General features: G+C 46.9%; 1 protein-coding gene across 4 annotated transcripts in view; it reads left to right on the top strand.

Moving 5' to 3' along the window:
* DIXDC1 (DIX domain containing 1) overlaps positions 1-24,488 on the top strand; it is a 64,273-nt gene that overhangs the window by 37,414 nt on the left and 2,371 nt on the right. For 2 of the 4 annotated variants that reach the window (XM_073320858.1, XM_073320857.1), the window contains exons 6-19: positions 4,873-4,985; positions 10,075-10,223; positions 13,924-14,013; positions 14,110-14,163; positions 15,176-15,226; positions 16,701-16,805; positions 17,470-17,523; positions 18,104-18,196; positions 18,287-18,358; positions 18,948-19,034; positions 19,231-19,392; positions 20,997-21,063; positions 22,863-22,971; positions 23,624-23,732. In XM_073320858.1, coding sequence (XP_073176959.1) covers positions 4,873-4,985; positions 10,075-10,223; positions 13,924-14,013; positions 14,110-14,163; positions 15,176-15,226; positions 16,701-16,805; positions 17,470-17,523; positions 18,104-18,196; positions 18,287-18,358; positions 18,948-19,034; positions 19,231-19,392; positions 20,997-21,063; positions 22,863-22,971; positions 23,624-23,732 — 1,315 coding nt within the window. Of the gene's footprint in view, positions 1-1,725; positions 1,847-4,872; positions 4,986-10,074; positions 10,224-13,923; positions 14,014-14,109; positions 14,164-15,175; positions 15,227-16,700; positions 16,806-17,469; positions 17,524-18,103; positions 18,197-18,286; positions 18,359-18,947; positions 19,035-19,230; positions 19,393-20,996; positions 21,064-22,862; positions 22,972-23,623; positions 23,733-24,488 lie in introns of those variants that run through there. The other 2 variants (XM_073320860.1, XM_073320859.1) reach the window with 2 other exon arrangements.

Consider the following 24,488-nt stretch of genomic DNA (forward strand, 5'->3'; position numbering starts at 1 on the left):
GCCCAGGGCCTCTGCCAATCTGCCCTGGGGAAAAATTCCTTCCCAACCCCAAATATGGCAATCAGCTAAACCCTGAACATGTGGGCAAGACTCACCAGACAGACACCCAGGAAAGAATTCTCTGTAGTAACTCAGATCCCACCCCATCTAACATCCTATCACAGGCCATTGGGCTATCTACCGCTAGTAGTCGAAGATCAATTAATTGCCAAAATTAGGCTATCCCATCATATCATCTACTCCATAAACTTATCAAGCTTTGTCTTGAAGCCAGATATGTAATTTGCCCCCACTGCTTCCCTTGGGAAGGCTATTCCAGAACTTCATTCCTCTGATGGTTAGAAACCTTTGTCTAATTTCAAGTCTAAACTTCCTGGTGGCCAGTTTATATCCATTTGTTCTTGTGTCCACATTGGTACTGAGCTTAAGTAATTCCTCCCCCTCTCCGGTATTTATCCCTCTGATATATTTATAGAGCGCAATCCTATCTCCCCTCAACCTTCTTTTAGTTAGGCTAAACAAGCCAAGCTCCTTGAGTCTCCTTTCATAAGACAAGTTTTCCATTCCTCAGATCATCCTAGTAGCCCTTCTCTGTACCTGTTCCAGTTTGAATTCATCCTTCTTAAACATGGGAGACCAGAACTGCACACAATATTCCAGATGAGGTCTCACCGGTGCCTTGTATAACAGTCCTAACACCTCCTTATCTCTACTGGAAATACCTTGCTTGATGCATCCCAAGACCGCATTAGCTTTTTTGATGGCCATATCACATTGGCGGCTCATAGTCATCCCCTGATCGACCAGTACTCCGAGGTCCTTCTCCTCCTCTGTTACTTCCAAGTAATGCATTCCCAGTTTATAACAGAAATTCTTGTTATTAATCCCTAAATGCATGACCTTGCACTTTTCACTGTTAAATTTCATCCTATTACTATTACTCCAGTTTACAAGGTCATCCAGATCTTCCTGTATGATATCCTGGTCCTTCTCTGTATTGGCAATACCTCCCAGCTTTGTGTCATCCACAAACTTTATTAGCACATTTATTTGCTATGGGGCACACACATGTTCTTGATATCAGAATTTCCAGGAAGGAATGTTCTGATAAGAAGAGACAACAGAAATTATTCATGGGAAACTTGCCAAAATGCTTCCCTTCCCTTTCCCACCCCTCTCCTTCCCTCCCCCCAACCTTCCCTCCCCCACCCTGAGCTAGACATCTTCTCAGAGAATAGACTCTGCGTTGCACAGTGTGACAGCCAGAGGGAGAGGGAGCTGGAGATAGCGAGGAAGGAAGCTACTCATAGGACTGGGAAACGCTGCACACTGCTTAGAGGCTGGTGGAGCAAAGAACCTACTCTTAACAGAGCACTTTTCCCTCACTGAATCCTGGGTCTCTGTAGCAGGAGCTGTATAGCTGAAGTAGGCACAATGGGATGAGAAACGCAACTTGCAATCCAGACCGAGATTCTCGTGATGAAAACAACCAGGGCATATGGTGGACCAAAATGCAGCAGCAGAATCAAAACCTGGACTGCAGAATACTCTGACTCTGTAATCAAATCTGTGTCTGTGTGGGCTGCCGATTTATCACTAAACATCTCCTTGCAAAGACCCTGAACCTTTTTGCTGTGAGTCTCTCGGCTCACGCGGGGGAGTCCGACCGGCAAATATTTCTTCGTTAGTTTGACAGGAATTGGCATCCCCGGCACCGAATTCCAAGCCTGTGAATGGACAAGGCATGTCTGCAGCCAGGACCTGCGGATTCCTGAGGCTCCACGGGAAACCGACTCTGTGAGGCGAAAGGTTAAAGTGGGATCATGGGAGGGAAGCAGGTCAAATGGTGAGCGATTGTTGTCATTGTCATTTGGAACAGCAGGGTCGGGGTGTTTATTAAAATCTCCAGGGAATTCAGGCTTGTTACTGAAACTGTTTCCCTAAGCCCTGATTGCGTGCAAGACCCCAAAGCATTGACAATCCAGGAATTCAACTAGGCAAGGATTTTAGCTAAGAAACCAAGCAATGCTAGAAGGAATAATGCAGAGTGTTTTCCTGTGACATAAATCCTGCCTCAATTGATTTAATTTCCCAGCACTCATTTCTGTGTGCTTCAGTGATGAATAGTTATGTATCCTTTTAAATAAGAAATCAAATTTGAATGCGTCTTTGGATATCTCTCACTCGAATAATTTTGGGAATTGATATGAAAAACCATGGGAATTTGGCCAGCTTTAACCAGTTGGCAGAATGATAAATAGGGGTGACCTTTGGCCTGTGCTGCTGCTTCAGGAGCAATCTCCGTGCATGTAAATGTGTTCCTGCTCAAATGGCCATGTTTCTCTCATGTGCAGGGAAACTGCCTGGAGATGGAGCTGTGTCTGTAAGAAAACCTAAAGGATTCTATTAAAATCCTGTTGTAGATGTGGTGTGAAATATCTGATCCTGTCTCAGTTGCGTTAACCCCCAAATCTATCACAAAACATTCACTTTGGGCAGGGGATCTAGTTCTGAAAAGAGCAGATTGGGGAGAAATGTTACTTTCCTGTGCTGTGTCCTGCTCACTGCCACATGGCCTACACGTCCCATATCCTGCACCTCCCTAGAGCACCCTCTGCCACATGTGCCTTTTCCCTTCTGGTCCTCTAGATTGATCTTTCCCCTGTATGCCTAGGTAGCCTTCTTCATGTGTACCAAATGTTGATTTTGTTTTCTTGGCCTGCTTCCTAATGGTGTTACTGCTTGTGGGGGGGACAAACCACAAATACACCTCTCAATGATCATATAGGGCTGATGGCTCCCCAGGGGTCTGAGGTGAACATGCGCAGAGGGAACATTAGTGTCTGCACCTTAAAGGAAGGCAAATCCCATGCAATATTCCTGGGCGGGTAGGTCAGTCAGTCTGTCTGTATGATTTTCTGAGTATCTGCACTGATTTAAAGTTTGATCATTTGTCTTTAATAATTGATTATTTCCTCAGAACACAAACAACCCATTGCTGGGCCCCTGGGCAATGATTTCAGTTTTAAACACCATCTGTTAGGGAGCACTGCATTGGGATTCAAACTTTCTTTAAGGTAAATCTTTGGGCACACCCAACAACCTTTAGCAAATCTGCACGCTGTGGGTATGTCTATACTGCAAAATAAAACCTGCACTGCCTAGTCTCAGAGCCTGGGTCAATTGATTTGGGCTTGCAGGGCTCAGGCTGTGGGGCTAAAAATAGCACTGGGCCCTGGACTCTGAAACCTGGTGAGGGTCTTGGAGTCCAGGCTCCAGCCCGAGCGGGAATGTCTACACTGCAATTTTTAGCCCTGCAGCTGAACCCCGTGAGCCTGAGTCAATTAATCTGGGCTCTGAGGGTACAGCTCCACTGTGATAAAAGACCGTAGCACAGAGCCATGGTTGGCCCAGGTCAGCTGACTTAGTTTCACGGGGCTTGGGCTGCAGAGCTATAAAATTACAGTGTAGATATTGGTGCTTGGGCTGGAACCCTGGCTCTGGGAACCCAGGTGTGGGGAGGGTCCCAGAGCAAGGGCTCCAGCCCGACCCTGACTGTCTACACTGCAGTTTTATAACCCTGCAGCCCAAATGCCACAAGCTTGAGTCAGCCGACTTGCTCCAGCTGCAGGTCTTTTATTGCAGTGTGGCTATACCCGAGACTGTGGGCTGTGGGTGTTCCTTTGCAGTGTAGACATACACTGTATGAGCAACAGGGTCTGAGCAAACACTGCTGCTACTTTTTGTATCTAGTCCAGAATGGTTACACTCTCTTCTCTTAGTGACTCACACTCATTTGTTCTTTTACTGCAGTGGAAGCTGACTTAGTTGAATCATTTAAAACTAGATTAGTCAAAGGCCTGGAAAATAGACTAGGAACAATCTCTTGTGGGTGGCTCCCGGGAGTGGACTAGATGGAAGCTGCTAACAGGTCATTTCCTCTCTAATTTCTAAAATTCTCTGATTTTATTAGAGAGATGTGTATGTTCCTGAGCTGGGGGACCTATATCAGAAGTGCTGGGAAGATTGGGAAGGCAAGCTGTAGAAGTGCATTTTATTTCTCTAAATCTATTCTGTTACTTTCATCGTGTTTTCTTTTTATTCTCTCTGGCTTTTGTGTCTGTCTTGAGGAGAATGAAACATTAACTCCTCCTTGCACTTGCAAGGATTAGTTCCTGGAGACTTTGGGGGCACATTAAATGGATCACTGAGCTTTGGATGCCTTTGCTGTTGTCCCGGTGATGGATTTGGGAAGAATGTCTGAAAGAGCTTGAGAGTCTGCACCTCACAACCAGCTGAGATTGTTGTAGAAATACATAGCTGCTTTCAAGAAGCTTTCTTATTTAAAGCAAGATCATGTGTTGGTGTCTCTGTGTTCTCGAGGGCTCCTTAGCATGCGAGTTCTAGGTTAGTTCCCCATATAGTAATTGTCCCTTTAAATAGGTGAGAAACCAAGAGAGCTGGGATACTGTGAATGACTTTTGGTAGCAGTTTGCAACTGTAGGCTAAGCCTTGCAATACATTATGTTGTAAGCAGAACTGCAGACTGAAGGATAGTCTAGAATTAGCTCCTTGACTTTGGGATCTGTGTTAATCCTGCGGTGGTTGTCTCTCCTATTTACATCTTTTTAAGCTACAGGAAAAGTGAAAAGACTAATTACTTCTGCAGCACTTCAGTCAGCTACTGGCCTGAAAAGTTACAGGCACTGTCTGGCCTGCTAATGAATTCATTGGCATGTGGGCAGCGCTCAGTGTAACCAGACTTCTTGCATATTCGCTTTTTATTTTAGACAGAGATGAAGCTGCTCTTTTCCCCCTGCTGTGTTTGCAGCTCACACTGGAAATAATTGTATCTCCTCTTCTCCTCTGCAGTCTCACATCACCCAGTCCCATACACAGCACAAAGAGCGAGTCCATTGCAACCCAGTCGGAGGAGAAAGCAGGCTTTGTGATCATCCGAGCTGAAGAAACAGAAACCAAAACAGGTAGAGCACAGATGATGTATTTCATCTTTCCCACTACGAGGATTTCCCACGTGAGAGCTATGGCAGAGACTTGCTGGATGGATTCCCAGAGACCATATGAGTGTAGAATTTTGTGAGCTGGTACATCAGTTCGTAGAAAATTAAATCCCCGAACTCACTGTTTAGTAGTGCTAAGGTTGTGCCATTGTTTGGCAAAGTCCAGGAGACTCACTAGCATGCTTTGAAAATGAAAAGCCTTGGAGAATGGATGGAGTTCAGTGTCATTTATTAGTTACAGAATAGGGTGGAAGCTTTGTCCTTATTTTAAGCTGTTGTGAAGGAAAGTCCCGTCTCACAGAAAGATTTAATCTGTTTGAACTTTGAGGCTGGAGCTGAGCCTGTGTAGTGGGGTTCTGGATTTATGCTACAGGTGCACAAAACCACCTGATTCACTTGCAGTGGCACTTTGCAGGGCTGGGGATTATTGCCTGGTTTTACTGGCACATCACTTACTTTTTACTAGGACCCCTCCCCACCCCTCCCACCGGTGACCCTGATTTTTGTTTCATTTCAAGTGAGCAAAAGGAATTAGCCAAAATGTCCTGCTGCTGGGTTAGTTCCTGTTTAAAATTTATTAACAGTCCACAGAGTGCAAAGGAAAGGGTTTTGATGAAGTTTCTGACATCATTTTCCTCTCAGGAACATAGTGTAGAAACAGTGCTTTCAGATCAGCTTCCATCCCCTGGCTGAGTGACAGGGAATCGCTCTAGGAATTGCTTTGTCACCCCAGCCAATGAAGCCCCCTCTTTACTATTCTTTAGTCTACAATATTTGATTGTAAAATATTTTTGAGGTTGAAATATTTGGTGGGCTGTAATATTTCACTAGTGTTTTCAACATCAGCGTGCCCATCTACCTTTTGCACAGGGGAATATCTTTGTCACTTGGCTAGAGACTGTAGCTGCCTGCAAGGATCAGTCACACCTCTGGTTAATTGTGTGATGTGCCCCACTAGGATGTTTATCCCCAAGTTTAGCATCACACCTTGGGTACAATGTCTAAATCCCTGCAGACTCCAGAGCTGTGGCATTAGCCAGCCAGACCGTCTTGTCTTATGGAGATTACAAAAGGTTTCAGGGTTTATAAAATATTTTAATGTTCTTCTCTTTAAAAAGATTCCATTGAGCTCTTGATCTAAAATCAAGGCCAGTGATGAGCAGAAGTGATGATACTGAATATGAATGCAAAAAGTAAGAAAAGCAAGGACAGGCATTTTGGGATCAGGCTTTGATTCAGATGTTTATTAATCTGTAAAACATGGGCTAATAGCTTTCTGAAATTTGCTTTAATTCTTGCTCAGATATTTTTGAGGACATGTAGCAGGAGACTAGTGCCTAGGTACCACAGCAATGAATCATAGAATCATAGAATATCAGGGTTGGAAGGGACCCCAGAAGGTCATCTAGTCCAACCCCCTGCTCAAAGCAGGACCAATTCCCAGTTAAATCATCCCAGCCAGGGCTTTGTCAAGCCTGACCTTAAAAACCTCTAAGGAAGGAGATTCTACCACCTCCCTAGGTAACGCATTCCAGTGTTTCACCACCCTCTTAGTGAAAAAGTTTTTCCTAATATCCAATCTAAACCTCCCCCACTGCAACTTGAGACCATTACTCCTCGTTCTGTCATCTGCTACCATTGAGAACAGTCTAGAGCCATCCTCTTTGGAACCCCCTTTCAGGTAGTTGAAAGCAGCTATCAAATCCCCCCTCATTCTTCTCTTCTGCAGGCTAAACAATCCCAGCTCCCTCAGCCTCTCCTCATAACTCATGTGTTCCAGTCCCCTAATCATTTTTGTTGCCCTTCGCTGGACTCTCTCCAATTTATCCACATCCTTCTTGTAGTGTGGGGCCCAAAACTGGACACAGTACTCCAGATGAGGCCTCACCAATGTCGAATAGAGGGGAACGATCACGTCCCTCGATCTGCTCGCTATGCCCCTACTTATACATCCCAAAATGCCATTGGCCTTCTTGGCAACAAGGGCACACTGCTGACTCATATCCAGCTTCTCGTCCACTGTCACCCCTAGGTCCTTTTCCGCAGAACTGCTGCCTAGCCATTCGGTCCCTAGTCTGTAGCTGTGCATTGGGTTCTTCCGTCCTAAGTGCAGGACCCTGCACTTATCCTTATTGAACCTCATCAGATTCCTTTTGGCCCAATCTTCCAATTGGTCTAGGTCCTTCTGTATCCTATCCCTCCCCTCCAGCGTATCTACCACTCCTCCCAGTTTAGTATCATCTGCAAATTTGCTGAGAGTGCAATCCACACCATCCTCCAGATCATTTATGAAGATATTGAATAAAACCGACCCTTGGGGCACTCCACTTGATACCGGCTGCCAACTAGACATGGAGCCATTGATCACTACCCGTTGAGCCCGACAATCTAGCCAGCTTTCTACCCACCTTATAGTGCATTCATCCAGCCCATACTTCCTTAACTTGCTGACAAGAATACTATGGGAGACCGTGTCAAAAGCTTTGCTAAAGTCAAGAAACAATACATCCACTGCTTTCCCTTCATCCACAGAACCAGTAATCTCATCATAAAAGACGATTAGATTAGTCAGGCATGACCTTCCCTTGGTGAATCCATGCTGGCTGTTTCTGATCACTTTCCTCTCATGCAAGTGCTTCAGGATTGATTCTTTGAGGACCTGCTCCATGATTTTTCCAGGGACTGAGGTGAGGCTGACTGGCCTGTAGTTCCCAGGATCTTCCTTCTTCCCTTTTTTAAAGATTGGCACTACATTAGCCTTTTTCCAGTCATCCGGGACTTCCCCGGTTCGCCACGAGTTTTCAAAGATAATGGCCAGTGGCTCTGCAATCACAGCCGCCAATTCCTTCAGCACTCTCGGATGCAACTCGTCCGGCCCCATGGACTTGCGCACGTCCAGCTTTTCTAAATAGTCCCTAACCGCCTCTATCTCCACAGAGGGCTGGCCATCTGTTCCGCATTTTGTGATGCCCAGCGCAGCAGTCTGGGAGCTGACCTTGTTAGTGAAAACAGAGGCAAAAAAAGCATTGAGTACATTAGCTTTTTCCACATCCTCTGTCACTAGGTTAAAAGAAAAGGAGTACTTGTGGCACCTTAGAGACTAACCAATTTATTTGAGCATGAGCTTTCGTGAGCTACAGCTCACTTCATCAGATGTTTACCGTGGAAACTGCAGCAGACTTTATATACACACAGAAATCATGAGGGTTGCCTCCCTCATTCAGTAAGGGGCCCACACATTCCTTGGCTTTCTTCTTGTTGCCAACATACCTGAAGAAACCCTTCTTGTTACTCTTGACATCTCTGGCTAGCTGCAGCTCCAGGTGCGATTTGGCCCTCCTGATAACATTCCTACATGCCCGAGCAATATTTTTATACTCTTCCCTGGTCATATGTCCAACCTTCCACTTCTTGTAAGCTTCTTTTTTATGTTTAAGATCCGCTAGGATTTCACCATTAAGCCAAGCTGGTCGCCTGCCATATTTACTATTCTTTCGACTCATCGGGATGGTTTGTCCCTGTAACCTCAACAGGGATTCCTTGAAATACAGTAGATAGATAAGGCAGGAATAATGAACTGACTCGTTACAAATGTCTCTGTAGGAAAAGGTTTCACACAGCCAATTACTGTGGACCCAATTGTGCCAACCTTATGCAGAATAGGAACTGGCTCCCCAAGTAGCCCCATGAATTTCATGGAGTAAATTACTATTCAGCATGAGTAAGTTTGACAGAACCAGGCCTTGAATAAATTGGTAAACAGGGTTCTGCCTGGAAAACCTTGGCTTATTCAGGAATGGGACACAGAAGCTCATAGTGAATGTGTCTTGCGTGCATTTCACTCCCCGAGCACAGCAACTGGAGCGAGACATTCATTCAGTTAAAAGCAGCAAAGAGTCCTGTGGCACCTTGTAGACTAACAGACGTATTGGATCATAAGCTTTCGTGGGTGAATACCCACTTCGTCAGATGCATGCATCTGATGAAGTGGGTATTCACCCACGAAAGCTTACGCTCCGAAGTGAGTATTCACCCATGAAAGCTTACGCTCCGAAGTGGGTATTCACCCACGAAAGCTTACGCTCCAATATGTCTGTTAGTCTACAAAGTACCACAGGACTCTTTGGCGCTTTTGCAGATCCAGACTAACACGGCTACCCCTCTGATTCAGTTAAAAGTGGCATGCACTCCCTGCCAGCACCTATAATGCTTCAGTATGTGGAGCAAAACCTGCCAGGGCTTCAAGAATTCTGGCTTTGCCTAACAGGGTTTTCACCCATGGCTTAACAACCAGTTGCGGAGTCTCTTAATAGCAAGAGATACCGAAACAATGGAAAATCTTGATCACAAGTGTTTAGGGCCTCATCTAAAGCTCATTAAAGTCAGTGTAGTCTTTACATTGACTTTAGTGGGGTTTAGATCAGTCCATTAGTGCTTATTGGAGTAGCCAGGGAGGGGGTGCCTCCTGCAACACTGAGAGATCCCCCCTTCCCATTCCTCTTCATCCTTTCCTTTAGCTCCAACAGTGAGCTATGAATACCCTCACCCCCATACACTGCATCCTCCTCTCCAACTTCCCTAGAACTCTCTAACACCAGGAGACCTTGTACATCAGTGCTAATGAAAATCAAGGATTCAGGTCACCTTTCGCTCACAGGTATGCACACACAGGGAAGGTAATGTTTCTTTTGCAGGGTGAATGAAGCATAAATCCCCAAGTTGGGGGAAGATGGTTCACCCTAGCTGTTACCTTGACACCAGCTGGAAGAGATTCCAGTTCCTGCCACTGAGAACCAAGTGCAGAGAGCTGGAGACCTCTGTATGTTGTGCCTTGCTTTCCAGAACTCCTCTGTTGTTGTTCATCTGTATTTCATGTAGCTTTTTTGAGGGGGGAAGGGATAGCTCAGTGGTTTGAGCATTGGCCTGCTAAAGCCAGGGTTGTGAGTTCAATCCTTGAGGGGGCTATTTAGGGATTGGGGCAAAAATTGGGGATTGGTCCTGCTTTGAGCAGGGGGTTAGACTAGATGATATTCTATGATTTTTTCTCTTGCAGAAGAGACAGACTCTCCATTTCTCCCAGAGTGGCAGGCCAGGAGCCCTGGGACATACCTAGAGACCTCCTGGGAGGATCAGCTGCTGGAACAACAAGACCATTTAGAAAAGGAAATGGAGGAAGCAAAGAAGATGATTTCAGGCCTGCAGGTATTCACTTTGCTTTTCAGCCAGCGTTCTCTTATCTTCCCTTCATACTCTTATTTCCCTTTGAGCTCTAGCTAAGAGAGAGACTACTCTTGTGGCCTGGGACTCAGGAAATCTGGGTTCAGTTCCAGGCTCTGCCACAGACTCCTTGGATAACCTTGGGCAAATTACTTAATCCCTCAATGTGGTCATCTGTTGTATAATAATCCTTCCCTAGGATTATTATACAACCGCATGGGGGGTTGTAAGGATAATATGCTGATGGGGGTAGGGAAGTACCTTGATAGACCACAGAAAGGACTCATCACAGCAGTTGAAGATGTTGCTCCTTAAGCCTGATGCTAATCGTGCTGGGCTCTTGCACTCTCCACTTCTTGCCCCAGCCCTAGTGTGGATTTTCTTTTTCTTATCTTCATTGGCTTGTGCTTTGTTGCAGTCCATCTTTCCCTCTTTTCAGGACTTTTGAATCAGGTGATAGGAAGCAAAGAATGGCCTTTCCAAGTTTCCCAGGCTATCTCTTCTGTGGGGAAGATGTGACGAGAGGCTGGTATGAGGGGTGGAAGAGGCTGAGACAGTGCATGGAAGTGTGTTTATTGCTGGTGCAAGGATGCAGGCTTTATTCATGTCCAGTGCATGCCCTTATAGGGGCTGACTGTGCATACAGTAATGAAGAGACTTCAGTCTAATGAGCGCCATCGTTGGTTATAGTAATGGTGACTGGGACAGACTGGGAAAGCGCAGAGGATACATTTTGAGCACCCAGAAAGGGATCTACTTCAGGGGGTGCTGACAAGTCTGGGCTTAGTAACTGATCATCTCCCTTGTCAATGTCTTTTGGTTACAGTCCAGTATTTCATTGGATTAATTAGGTGGGTGCCCTATACCCTGATTACATGGTAACACTTGAATGTGCTGTCACCATGAAAAACATGTATGTTACTACCCAAAGTAGCAAGATGCAACAGATTTTCCCCATGTGTTGGGACTCCCATTCCTTGCCAAGATGCTTGGCAGCCCACGGTTTTTGTTAGCAGCCAAGGCGAATAAAACAGGCTTTGTGTGATTTGTGATTGGAAGTAATGCAAAGAGACAAGGAATGTAGGAAAATCAGTAGAGATTCATAGAACTGATCAAGAGACATAAAGAATCAGATCTGTCTCCTTTTAGTAAGACTGGTTGGGCTGTAAAATTTGGCACTTTCCCTAATGACCATTTGAATCAATTTTCTCTATCGGACCTTTTTCTAGCTGCCCTGATCTAGTCCTTCCCTGACCAAATGACCCCTGCCTCTGTGCCTTTGTGTGACTCTGCTCGAGCAGACTCCCTGCTCCATATGGCAAAGACCCTGAACTCTCCCAGGAATACCCCTTTCTGTTTGTGCTGGGAACCGCACTTATTTTGAATTGTAAATATTTATGTACAAATAAACAAAGCCCCGCATTGTGTGAGCAGCACACAGGCATGCTCCCAGCTGACAATGGGCAAGGGACACAAAAGATTCCAAAAGAAAATAGATGGTTGGTGCAATCCACTTGCATAATGCGCTCTCTGGGAGCAGAGGAAGGCAGCACTGGGTAGACTGGCATTGCCCCCCCAAACACACCTCGGGAGCAAGGGAAGGCAGCTGGCATTGCTGCCCCCCTCACTCCTCAGAAGCAGGAGGAGGCAGCTGACACAGCTGTCCAAGAAATTGGAGTTGATTAATTGATTTTTCCTCCTTGCTCAATATTTAAAAGCCTCTGGACCACAAGGGTTTGATTGAAATTCTGAGGCCCTGTGCAGTTTTCAGTGTTTCTGTGTGACTCCTGCCTAGATGTCCTGCTGAGCAAACTTTGGGCCTGCTCTCAGATAAGCATTTCCCCAGGAGGATTTGCATTAAATGAATACAAATTGCTGTCTATTTGGCATTCAGCAAGGTTTGCATCTCTCCGGTGAGAAAATCTGACTCGACCATTCAGCCTTGGCATTTCTGGGTTCAAGATGGAACATCCCTGCAAATGAGATTTTTAATTGGCAGCAATGAGATTGGAGTAGAACTCAAATAGAAAACTATCTGAAAGGAAGGGATGCCACTGTCCTAGCATCCTCTGTGCTAACTCTCATCAGCCTCCCAGTTCTGCCTTGTATTACTAGTCTATCTACCTCTATGTTACTCTCCAGCATAAACTAATTGGCTCCTGAAACCTAGAAGCAGGAAAGACTAGGCGTAGATCTCCAGCTGGTGTAAATCAGGGTAGTGAGCTATGCTTATTTACATCTGCTGACTATCTGGCCACATTAGGTCCCCCCAACGCACTTCTTATACCCACAAGCCACTGCAGAATTGTTCCCTCTTCTTCAGGGCGCTGTCCAATTTAGTTTTAAAGTTCTCGTGGTCTTCCTTGTGCGCGGACACACAGGTTCACTTTGGGTAGGCTGAAAGGGTTAATCTTGTGCTCCTTCTGAATTCCTCCCTGTCTTCTCCACCCGCAGTGGTATTGCTTAAGATGCTTCAGATTTTCCTTCTGTCTCTGTGACGGAGGGTCTCCTCTCACCTTACAACTTGGGCCACAGTTCTGCAGACCTCTCTCCATCTCGCCCTGAGTGGTGCAGAATTCTAGGCTGCTCCTAAATATCCTGCTTCTGAGTCCCAGCAGTAAATGTGTGGCCCAGGTCAGTCTACACTAGGACAGTGACCTGTTGCTGGCAGTGGTCCCTCAAGTCTCTGTAGTGCATTCTGAAAGGGTATTGAAAACAGAGGTGTCGCAGTTACCCTCACATTTAAAGTGCTTTCAATACCAGCTCAGGGGAGATCTGCTGCTGAATGCCATTGTCAGCCATGGTTCCATTTCCTAGTGTGGACAGAGACTACTGAGCAGGTTTTAGGAGTGGGAAATATTCCTAACAAACACATCCAGGCTTTGCTGTACTTGTTCAATCCAGAGGTGCCCTCCTTCCAATATCTTTGAAATTAGAATGTCCATTGACTGAAAGACTAGCTTGTTTTTTAAATTAAATTTTTATTGATGCCCTGCATACGTTCCAAACTAGTCTGAAAAAAACCCCTCTTGCTGAAATCTCTGCCTGGCTTTCAGCTGCTTTCCTTCAGTTTTCGTATATGCTGTCTGTCTGTAAAGGGTGATTTTATGCAGCTCAGATTAAAACCCAGGGCAGACATTGCTCATAAAAAGGGCTGAGTTAATACCTTAGTTTGGTGCAGAATTTCCCTTCACCTTGACGGGAGATGTGTACGCCTGTCACCAACAGACTTCTCTGCTGGGGATCCTTTCATGGGGACATTCTGATGTCTAAAAAGAAAAGGAGTACTTGTGGCACCTTAGAGACTAACAAATTTATTTGAGCATTAGCTTTCGTGAGCTACCTGAATGCATCCGATGAAGTGAGCTGTAGCTCACGAAAGCTTACGCTCAAATAAATTTGTTAGTCTCTAAGGTTGCCACAAGTACTCCTTTTTTCTCTGCGAATACAGACTAACACGGCTGCTACTCTGAATTCTGATATCTGTTTGTTTCAAAACAAGCCCCCTTTTCTGTACAGTAAGAGGTCAGCAGAAATGATAGAGAGAATTGTTTAGAGGTTGTTTGGGTCTATATTGCTGTGAAATGCTCCTGGCTAAAGATGTGGAGATGGGATTGAGTTTCTCCTTATGGCTTTCCAAGAAATCACCTGATTGGGGATTCTTTTTGCCTTTGCTGTTGCCCAGGCATTGCTGCTCAATGGGTCATTACCTGAGGATGAGCAGGAGGGATCATTTGTCCTTTGTGAACATGGAGCCTGTCCAGAAGAGCAGCTGGTGAGCATGTTCTTTTCCCTTAAGATCTAGTTTTAGTTAACTTTGTGCACTGTTCAGCCAGAGGATGGGTAATAACTGCAGTGCATTTGCATTCAGGTCATAATCCGAAGTCGTCTGGACCAGAGCATGGACGAAAATCAGGATCTAAAGGTTAGAAGAGGACAGATAACAACAAAGAATGGTTATTGGGATTGGGATCTTGGGGGCTCCTTCTCTATGTGCACTAATATAGCTCTCTAATTTAAGCAGAGGGAGGGAATGTTGTTGCACACAGATGACTGGGAGTCAGCAGCTCTGCTGCTGTCATGCGATGCGAACTTGGTTAAGTCACTTCCCTATGCCTCAAGTTTTCTAATTTTTAAAATGGATTAATAATTTCCTCCCAAAGGGCCGTGAGAATGAATTTGGAAATTGCTTTGAGATTCTCACATGGGAGGTGCTTTATGAGTGTTGTTGTTATTACGCACGCATGAATAGTTTCATGATCATTTGTGTTGTAAGCTAGTGTAGGGTAGAATCTGGGGAACTGCCCCCTTTTCATCCAGTTTGCCTCTAAATAATGCTGTCAATGCTGCTTTCCTTTAAAAAAAAACACCAAACAATTATTTGAATTATGTCCAGCCCCGAATAGACTTCTCTGCACGTTCTCAAAGCTGGAGCCTTTCTCGAGAGATGCATATCGTGCTGCATTTAGAAACCTTTATCCAGGACAATTGTTAAATTTCTAGCCATGTTTGGGTGTAAACAAGCTTTCATGTGGAAGATAAAAGCAGCTTAGAAAAACCCTCCTGTCAAGCCTGTCTCTCTTGTGCTCTGCACTGAAGTTGGCAGTGGCCCAGCACTAATGCTGGAAGTAAAGTGCTCTGTATTGCTCCAAAGGTGTAGATTTGGGGGATTTGCAGACTTTATCTCTGCAATTTAATATAGAGTTTAGGAGAGCTATGGTTGCTCAGAAGGTGTTTTATGGAGAAAGAGTGATTTCTATTGCTGGGTTTGTAAACTCTTTAAAACGAGTCCTGGTCTGACATGTGTTTTGGTCTGTGGGAGGAGATGGGGTTTGTTTTATTCCAGAGGGTCTCCAGAGACCAGATGTTGGGAGGGATGGGGATATTTCTGGGATGACATGAAACTACCATTTAAACAAATTGTGTTGGGTTTACAGAAGGAGTTACTGAAATACAAACAAGAAGCACGAAACCTACAAGGAATAAAGGTGAGAAGAGAGAGAATTAATTAAATAGTTAACAGTAACCGCTGGGAGCCTATCAGAGGGGTCGGGGTGACATGATACCTCTCAGCTTACCCTGTTAGAGCAGGGAAGTGGCAGTCAGGGCTCATAGCTTTATAGATTCCAAGGCCAGAAGGGACCACTGGTAAGTGGAGACAATCCCTAAATTTGTCTAACTTCAGTTTCAATCCATTGGATTGTGGTATACCTTTCTCTGCTAGACTAAAGATCGCATTATTAAATATCTGTTCCCCATATAGATTTTTATAGACTGTAATCAGCTCACCCCTTAACTTTCTCTTTGTTAAACTAAATAGATTGAGTTCCTTCAATCTATCACTATAAGGTATGTTTTCTAATCCTTAATCGTTCTTGTGGCTCTTCTCCTGGGTTCTGTTCCTGGCACTGGGAAGTGAATATGGTCAGAGCAGGGAACTGGGAGTTAGGACAGCTGGGTTCTATTCCTGACTCTTTCACAGTCTTTGTGACCTTAGCCAAATCACATTGCTTCTTTGGGCCTCAGTTTCCCAAAGGGATGGGTGGAACAAGGTATGTGTATGGTGGTTCTCATGGCCTGTTAGCCCTGTTATCCTGGGAATAAACACTTTAGTGTGGTGGATTGGTTTATTCCTAGCAGCAGAGAGGGAACCGTGGCATGTGCAGATGCCCTCCTTAGCTGGGGCAGTTGTTTGGTTGTTTGTGTTCCTGTTTGCCCAGCACCTCTCTCTGGAGTACGGGCATTTAACAATCTGCTCCTGAGCTCAAGGTATTTTTATAGCTGCCTGTCACACTGTGTTATGGAGGAAGCACACTGCTGTACAAGGTGGAGCTGTTTGCTTCACAGTAATATGAATGGAAAAGTGAAAGGGTGAGCCCTGATTCAGGCATGGATCCTGGCTCCCCAGAGACACTTTCAGAGAGGAGTTGCCCAACACTGATATGCCTCACTGGAAAGCTTGAATTTTTCACATCTGAGGCCTTGCTCCCTTGACTGATGTTTGCCTGTTTCTCCCCCGTGGGTGGTGCAGGCAATAGACGGGCGACACTGGCTCTGTGCCACCAAAAAGAGCCTCCAGACATACAGCTGCTTCTCCCCATTGGGGAAGATTGGCCACCCCATGCCTGAGCAGGAACTTCAAACAGAAGTACAGACATTCCTCGGTGATTTTGACAGCTAGCTAAAGGCAGAGAATTCAGCAGCAGACAGAATCACAGTGTAAGGCCTGAGAGCTTGTTCAGGCAGATGCCTTCACATATCCTTCTGTGGGTGCCGGGGCTCACCCTTGTCCATGGGCCACAGTCTGGACATTCTGCATGTCTCTCTATTTCCCCTGGGCTTGTTGTCATTTTCACTGTGTTATCTATCTACTGTAGACCATCAGCTCCTCATGGCAGGACACCTGCCTACTCCATGCACACCAGTGGCACTGTGTTAACAATAATACGTGTATTTTCCCAGGATGCATTGCAGCAGAGGTTGGCTCAGCAGGAAGCTTCAGTTCTTCAGCTAAAGCAGGAGCTGCTGAGAGCAAATATGGACAAGGAGGAATTGCACAACCAGAATGTGAGTCATTTGTGCTGCTCACTCAGACAGTGTCGCAGGTATTGGGGAGGGTAGCTGGGGATTGCAGGGTCTGAGACTACAGGGCAGAGGGCCCAGCAGTTACAGTGTGGGGCTGGTGGGCACTGTGTGGGTCCGTGAGCCATGGGATAGATGGAGCGGTGATCACAGGGCTATTCAGAGGAAAAAGTGCAGTGCAAGCCCAGTGGCCTATAGTCAGACTCATTGGAATCTCCTGCTCCTCCCTCCACTTATGGGGGTCCCTCTTCTTCTCCCCCATCCTCCAAAGGCCCTCCTCATTGGTTGAAACAGAGGAAAACTTTGCTTTATATTTTCATTGTAACTGGGCTAAAACTGCAGTGTTCCCTTCATCTCTGTTCCACATGTTAAAGGCAAGAGACGTTTGGCAGATAGAGCATGTGTGTGTGTAGAATCAGCATTGAGGAGGCAGCAGTGGTGAAGGAGGAGTCAGCGCATTTGCCACATCCAGGGGAACAGCTTACTGCCCTGCATCTGTGCATGTAACTTCATTGCTGCTAACCTCAGGCTGTGTGACTCTGTGCACATACGCCCCACGGCAGCCTTTATCACACAAGGGTGAGGAGAGGACTGTGTCAGTGGATGCACTGGATCTTCTGAGATACAAACCTCCCTTTTGTTTCTGCAGATTGATCTGCAGAGGAAGGTTGAAGAGAGGAACAGACTTCTGGGAGAATACAAAGTAAGAGAATCTCCAAGCCCAGCCACATGGAGATTGGGAGAGCCCTGAAAACATTCTTCCTGTAGGGCTCCTGCCCTCTCTGTGCTTTGTGCTCTGTCACCCCCATGGATTGTCACTGTGAATAAATAGCAATAACAAAAGATCTCTGTGATGTCCTTTGGAATATGGCTGCTCAGGTTAAGAAGGACTGTGCTGTACTCCAGAGTGCTTTTCACAGTGGTCATTGGGTTACTTTGGCATCAGCCGTGTGCACTTGAGTGCACAATGCTCACCCACAAACCTACTGCTCATCACATCTGTGTCATTAAATTTTCCTCAGGGCCTTACGTGAATCCTGGGCCTGTTGTGCTGAGATCAGTTGTGCTGCTGGCCTCAGTGCTGAGCCTGTGGTGTGTCTGTAGCCCAGGGCAGTGGGGGCCTGACTGACCCTTCCAAACAAGGCCTTAAGGTACAGTTAGAACATGGGGTTTAAGGCAAATAGGCTGTGCCAGCTTTAACCCTTCCTGGCTCCTTAGGAAGGTGAAGGTGAGCCTTCATCACCTGCTCATACACTGATGCCCCCAATCCCTCTGGGTTGCAGAAGGAGCTGGGCCAGAAGGATCGGCACTTACAGCAGCACCAGACCAAGCTAGACGAAATGCTCCAACAGCTCTCCGAGGCCAGCTACCAGCAGGTACAGAGCCCACCAACATGCCCTGCTCTTGAGAAGCTGGTGCCAGCCTGGTCAGCTCTGTTCATACTGACTTGTCTGTTCCCTTTCCAGGCAGATTTGGAGCGGGAGCTGGAGTACAAGGAGGCCCTGCTGGCTCAGTGCATGAAGAGAGAGACAGAAGAGGTGAGTGGGGCATTAGTACTTGGAACACATCAGGCTCTCAGAATGCAGGTCTCTGTCTGACATTATGTAATGTGCAGCTAGAGTCCAGTGCCAAGCTCCCCTGGGTTCCCCCTGTATCCCAGAGAGGCCAGGTTCCATGGAACATCACAGTTGGAGCTTCTGGGAGGGGCTGCTCTCTGCTGCAGGTCAGCTGGGAAAGTTCAGACCTATTCAACTTCGTCCATCAACCTGACAAGGGGTGAAGTCCAGTGGTCTGAACACAGGATGGGGAAACAGGAATTCCTGGGTTCTAATTCCAGCCCTGACACTGACCCCCTCCAAGACCCTGTGGCAAGTCACTGCCCATCTCTGCCTCAGTTTCCCCATCTGCAAAATGAAAATCATTACACTTGCCTAGGTTCCAGCGGTGTGTGGATTCTTTAGTGAATTTTTGTACCCTTGCAGAATGCTGCTGGCAATGGGGCTGTATTGTTGGTGCAGTTGCTTTCCCTGCCCTCTCACAAATCTGAAGTTGGCACCTTGGAATCTTCTTCTAGGAAGTTCAGAAACTTGCTGTACCCTCTGTTAAAGTTTCTTCTCCTTGCAACAGGTGATGGCCTACAGCAATCACAGCACTCAGAGCAATGGCTTCCTCCAGACAGCAGGAAAAGGAGCTGCTCCCACAGCCCACAGAGTGGTAGGTACCCTGCTGCTTAGCCAGAGCCAGCTCAGGACTCCAGTCAGCATCCTTCCCTCTGCAGCTGCCAGCCTGTAAGGGAAAGTGCAGGCCCCTCAGGGTCCCTTGGGCCTGGGAGAAGTGCAGTGCCGGGAGGGAGGTTACACTGAGGCTCTGAATCCCTGCACTGGCTGACTTCTCCTGGTCTCTTGGGCAGACGAACGACCTGCAGTTGGTGCGTGATGCCCTCCGCAGCTTGCGGAACAGTTTCAGTGGCCACGACCCCCAGCACCACACCATCGACAGCCTGGAACAAGGCATCTCCAGCCTGATGGAGAGATTGCACCGCATGGAGACACAGAAGAGGCAAGAGAGAAGGGTAAACATTCCTCACTGGGCTTGGCTTCATACCTCCACCTCCTCTTACTGACCAAAGCTAGCAACCAGGGAGTGCTCCATCCCCTCACATCTCTCCCTGCAGTGTGCTGATCATGTGGTCACTCTGCTCACTGAATCCTAAAGAAGCCTAGATTGTGGCAGATGGAGGGCCCCTAAGGACCCCAGCACAGCCCTGGGGGAACCCATAGGGTGTAGCAGATGGTGCTTCATTACTGTACCTCACATCTCTGCTCTCACTGTCTCGCACTGGAGGCCTAATGCTAAGATGTGCTTCTTATATCACTGAGAAGCAGTCATCTAATCCAGTGGTTCTCAACCAGGGGTACGCATATCCCTGGGGGGGGGGGTACCCAGAGGTCTTCCAGGGGGTGCATCAACTCATCTAGATATTTGCCTAGTTTTACAGCAGGCTACAGAAAAAGCCCGAGCAAAGTCAGTACAAACTAAAATTTCCTACAGACAATGACTTGTTTATACTGCTCTGTATACTATACACTGCGATGTAAGTACAATATTTATATTTGAATTGATTTATTTTTAATTGTATAGTAAACATGAGAAAGTATGCAATATTTCAGTAGTAGTGTGCTGTGACACTTTTGTATTTTTATGTCTGATTTTGTAAGCGAGGTGAAACTTGCAGGGTACACAAGACAAATCAGACTCCTCAAAGGGGTACAGTAGTCAGGAAAGGTTGAGAGCCACTGATCTAGTCAAGTAGTTGGAACGGGGGCCTATAAGTCAGGACTTTTGGGTTCTGTTCCTGTTTCTGTCACTGACTTGCTGTGTGACCTTAGGTAAGTCACTTCACCTCTTCCCTCCCACTGGGGGCTGTGAGGATTAATTGGTCAACATTTGCAGAGTATTGTGAAGCTTGTATGGGCAAAGAGCTGTGACTAAGCCACCACGGGCTGTCACTGCTGCTGCCTGGGCTCTGTTGTGCTGCCCATTGGGCCTGACGGTGGTATTTGGAAGCAGACACTTGCTGGCCTTATGACTACACAGGGTTAGTTTGTCTCTGTCTGGGAGCAGAGCCGTGTTAGCATTTTTAATCAGCCCAACCCATCTGTTATTTCTTCGTTGGGGTCTATTTCATGTCTGCAAAAAGTGTGGCAGAGCGAAGAAGTTAACAATGACATTCACAGTCCAGGCAAACCTGACTCCAGAGTCTATGCTCTGACTGTTGTTCTCTAAGGGCTGTCCATCCCTATAGCCATGCTGACCCTCAGTAGGGGTTGTAGATGGTGGCATTTTGCATCTCTGGGCTGTGGGAAATCTGAACTCCTAGTATCTTGGGAGAAAATAGTCATTCATGTTGGTTACATTTAAATACCATATCCTGCAGCAGGGGTCTGGGTGAAAATCTGTATGTATTGGGGGTCTCTGTGTGTCTGTGGTGGGGGGGTCTTGTGTGTAGATCTGGTTGTGTTTGTCTGGGTAGGTCTGGTTGCTAGGTGTGTGTGTGGAAGAAGAAGATTCTCTTAAACTGTTGCATGACATTTTCCTTCCCTGGTCAGTTTGCTTGCACCATTGCGGGCCCTGGGAACTGACCCTTTGCCCTCACTGTCTTGGCTTTCCCCTTAGGTTCAAGGGAAGTCGCCTGCAAGCCGAGCTGTGAATGAATATCGAGACTCCTGGCCTCCCAACTCCAGTGAGCGCATTTCAGCTCTATCTCTCCAAAAGCTGGCTTCACGGCTCAGCGATTTCCTGGACAGAGTTCACTGCACAGTGTCCCTCCTGGGAAGCAGAACAGGCTGCCCTCTCACTCCATTGCTCATTACTGTAGCACTTCTCCTGGCCCATTTGCTTCATAGACAAGCTTCAGTGCAAGGGACTAAGGACAGGCAGAATGGGAGCTTGATCCTGACTGGAATCCCTGGGCACTACCACAATATAAATAATAGTAATTACTCCTTGGATGCAGGGGGAAATGCCATGTTCTCTCACTCCTTAAGGATTATTGTTGGCTGTACTGGGTGCTTGCACCACCTAGTGGCCATGAGTACCATCCTTAGGCCGGGGTTAGAGTCTAAGGTTCCACAAGTCCTCCTTTTCTTTTGAATACAGACTAACAAGGGCTGCTACTCTGAAACCTGTCAATATGTACATTGTAGCACAGGATTTTCCCTCCCTGCATTTGCCTGACTTGAGAGCAGCGATATTTTCCTCTCCATCATGGGAACTGCTTTTCTGGGGTCGGTTGTAAATATAACCTGAAAAATCCATTGGTTTGTAAAGACTGAATTCTCAAAGTGGCCGTGAGGAGTCAGCCTGTTGGTGCTAGGGACGAATAGAGAGCCCCACTTTTTAACTACATTGCAGTGCTCAGCACCAGGAGGATTTTAGGGCGGTGTTAGCAAAGGAATTAAGGACATTTAGTATCTGAAGGAAGAGCCTGACGTGGGTTCTGCTGAGATGTCACCTGGGTTGCCTTTTCTCTTTTCTCTAAAGCTGCAATTCATGCTGCAGCCTCCATGTCATCAGCCTAATGCATGCAAAACATGCCTCACCTGCCGCCTCCCAAAGCCCCTGCAGGCACCTTTCCCTCAACTGCAGCAGTCAATTTATTCAGGCTCTAGCGGACCACAAACCCAGAACTGCTTGGTTGTAAAGAGCTCAAAGTGGCTCTAGATGGCTCTAGATTAATTAAGCCACGAAGCCCTTATGAGTGATGTCCAGATCTGCAGTTCGCTTTCTTTGTTTACATGTTGTGAGAGGGTCTCGCTGTGTAAACCTTCCCCTGCCTAAGCCTTTGGCATAGACACACCTGTATTGCAGGAATGGGGAGGCTAATGGTGCAGTCAGAAAGAGAGATGCGCATATTAACAAAGAGAAACCCACCACATGCACAGACACATCCCTACTCTATGTAATATGGGCAGAAGAGCAGGTGCCTGGGTCTGTTGCACCTTTCTGAGTTAGTAGGGCTGAGCTGACACATGACCTCTTGTCCTGTAGGTGTCAATCAATTATTGCTCCCCCTTTTCTGTCAGTGAAGACAAGCAGAATGATAATCACTTATATTGTATTCCTCCTTCACCCCTGAGCTGCTAGAAGGGGTGTCACTCACGGGATGATTCTCCTAGAACGGGCTGGAATTCTCCAGTTACTACAAAGACAGCAGGCAAAGTATCTGTCGTGTAGTCAGTGGGCTGTATGCACTGTGTGCATTGGGCTGTGTGTCATCATCCCCTCGGGCAGCGCTAGGGTGGCCCTTCAGGCTAACCTTGTAATACTCACCTTGCAGTGCATTGTCTTCCTGTAAGGGGGCAATATCCTGCCCTTGTGCGGCGATGGACTCCATCATCGAATAGGTCTTTCCTATCTCTGGGTCTCTGCACCCATGCTGCAGTGATGCTGAGAATGCCTCTAGGGGAATGGGCGGTGGGGAAAGAAAACTGTGCTCTCCCTTGGCTGCAGTGACAGTGCTTTGTGTTTCTCTCTTTGCAGAATTGCCTCATTCTCACAGCACACCCACTATGAGCAGCAGTGCCTGCACCAAAGTGCTCTACTTCACTGATCGCTCACTCACACCTTTCATGGTCAATATACCAAAGAGGTGAGATCTGGCTTTGCCACACTAATAGAGTTTGGTTCACTGAAAGCCCTGATCTAATCTGTGGTACTTCTACCCACCAAAACATGCCCTCCATCCCTTAAATCCGGCTTTTGATTTATTTCATTGCAAAGAGGAAGTGGTGACAAGAAAGCAGACCCAGGATGTGTGTGTTTGTCACTTTAGGCCTGACCCGATTTCCCAGCTGATGCATATGTAATTAGTTTATTTCAAGCCCCAGAAGATTGATCTCTGGTTTGTATGATAATTCATCTCTGGTTTTATGAGTAGGCAGCAGCCAGACAGTTTTACTCTTACTCCAGCACAACACAAACCATTTAGTGCAAGACTCTCCATCTAAAATAGCAGCTATCGCGGTCAGTGCAAAAAAGAAACATGAAAGAGTTGATTTGGATTTGTTTTCAATAAATATCAGACACTATTCTATCTGTGATCAGATGTTTTGGTTTGGGATGTACCAGGTATTTTCCAGGCACTCTGGCTCACCTCAGTGTGCTGCTGTCCATTGTGCCACATGGGATCCATGCTGGTGCTAGTGTTCAGTGTGCCATATGACAAGCTTCGTCCAAGCACTTGATCTCAATCCCGTGGCAGAATCTGCCAGCGAGGATAGCTCTTGACTCCTGTTTTGCAGGTTAGGTGAGGTGACTCTGAAGGACTTCAAGGCAGCTATTGATCGGGAAGGAACCCACCGATACCATTTCAAGGCCCTGGATCCAGAATTTGGCACAGTCAAGGAGGAGGTATGTTTGGCCTCTTCAGTAGCAGCTCTCTCGTAATCTAAGTTTGTGTATGGTGTCACAGCACCAGCAACAGCCTGGACATTTCTGCCACATTCACTTTCCATGTGAGCAAAATCTCTAACTTGCTAGAGCTAGTTTTCAGAGCTACAGTTTAACGGACAACAGCCCCCAAGTAAGGAGCCAAAAAGGGACATCTTCAGTCCCACCCAGAGCACTGACTATAGTGTGATCACAAAGGTGCACAAGTGGTGGATGGTGATTTGCAGGGTCCCTCCTTCACTGTGCCAGCTGCTCCCAGGGACACTTCCTATGATAGCACCATTCGGAAGATGCAGATTTCAAGTCATACCTCTAAAACAGGGGTGGGGAACCTTTTTTCTATCAGGGGCCATTGACCCACAGAAAAAAACAGTCGCAGGCCACAACCAGCCCTGCAGGGAGGCGCAGAGGCTCGGGGCTTCCCCTAGGCTCTGGGGTGGGACCAGAAATGAGGGGTTAAGGGTGCAAGAGGGGGCTCCAGGCTGGGGCAGGAGTTTGGGGTGCTGGAAGGGGCTCAGGGCTGGGGCAAGGGGTTAGGGTGGGGGTGCAGAGTCTGGGAGGGAATTAGGGTGTGGGAGGGGTTTCCAACCTGGGGCAGGGGGTTTGGGTGGGGGTGTGGGCTCTGCGAGGGAGTTAGGTTGCGGGGGGGGTGGTGGTTCAAACTGCAGCGGGGGTTGGGGTGTGGGCTCTGGGAGGGAGTTTGGGTGCAGGAGACGG

This window comes from Lepidochelys kempii, chromosome 22 (assembly GCF_965140265.1).
Source record: "Lepidochelys kempii isolate rLepKem1 chromosome 22, rLepKem1.hap2, whole genome shotgun sequence".
Taxonomy (NCBI): Eukaryota; Metazoa; Chordata; order Testudines; family Cheloniidae; genus Lepidochelys; species Lepidochelys kempii.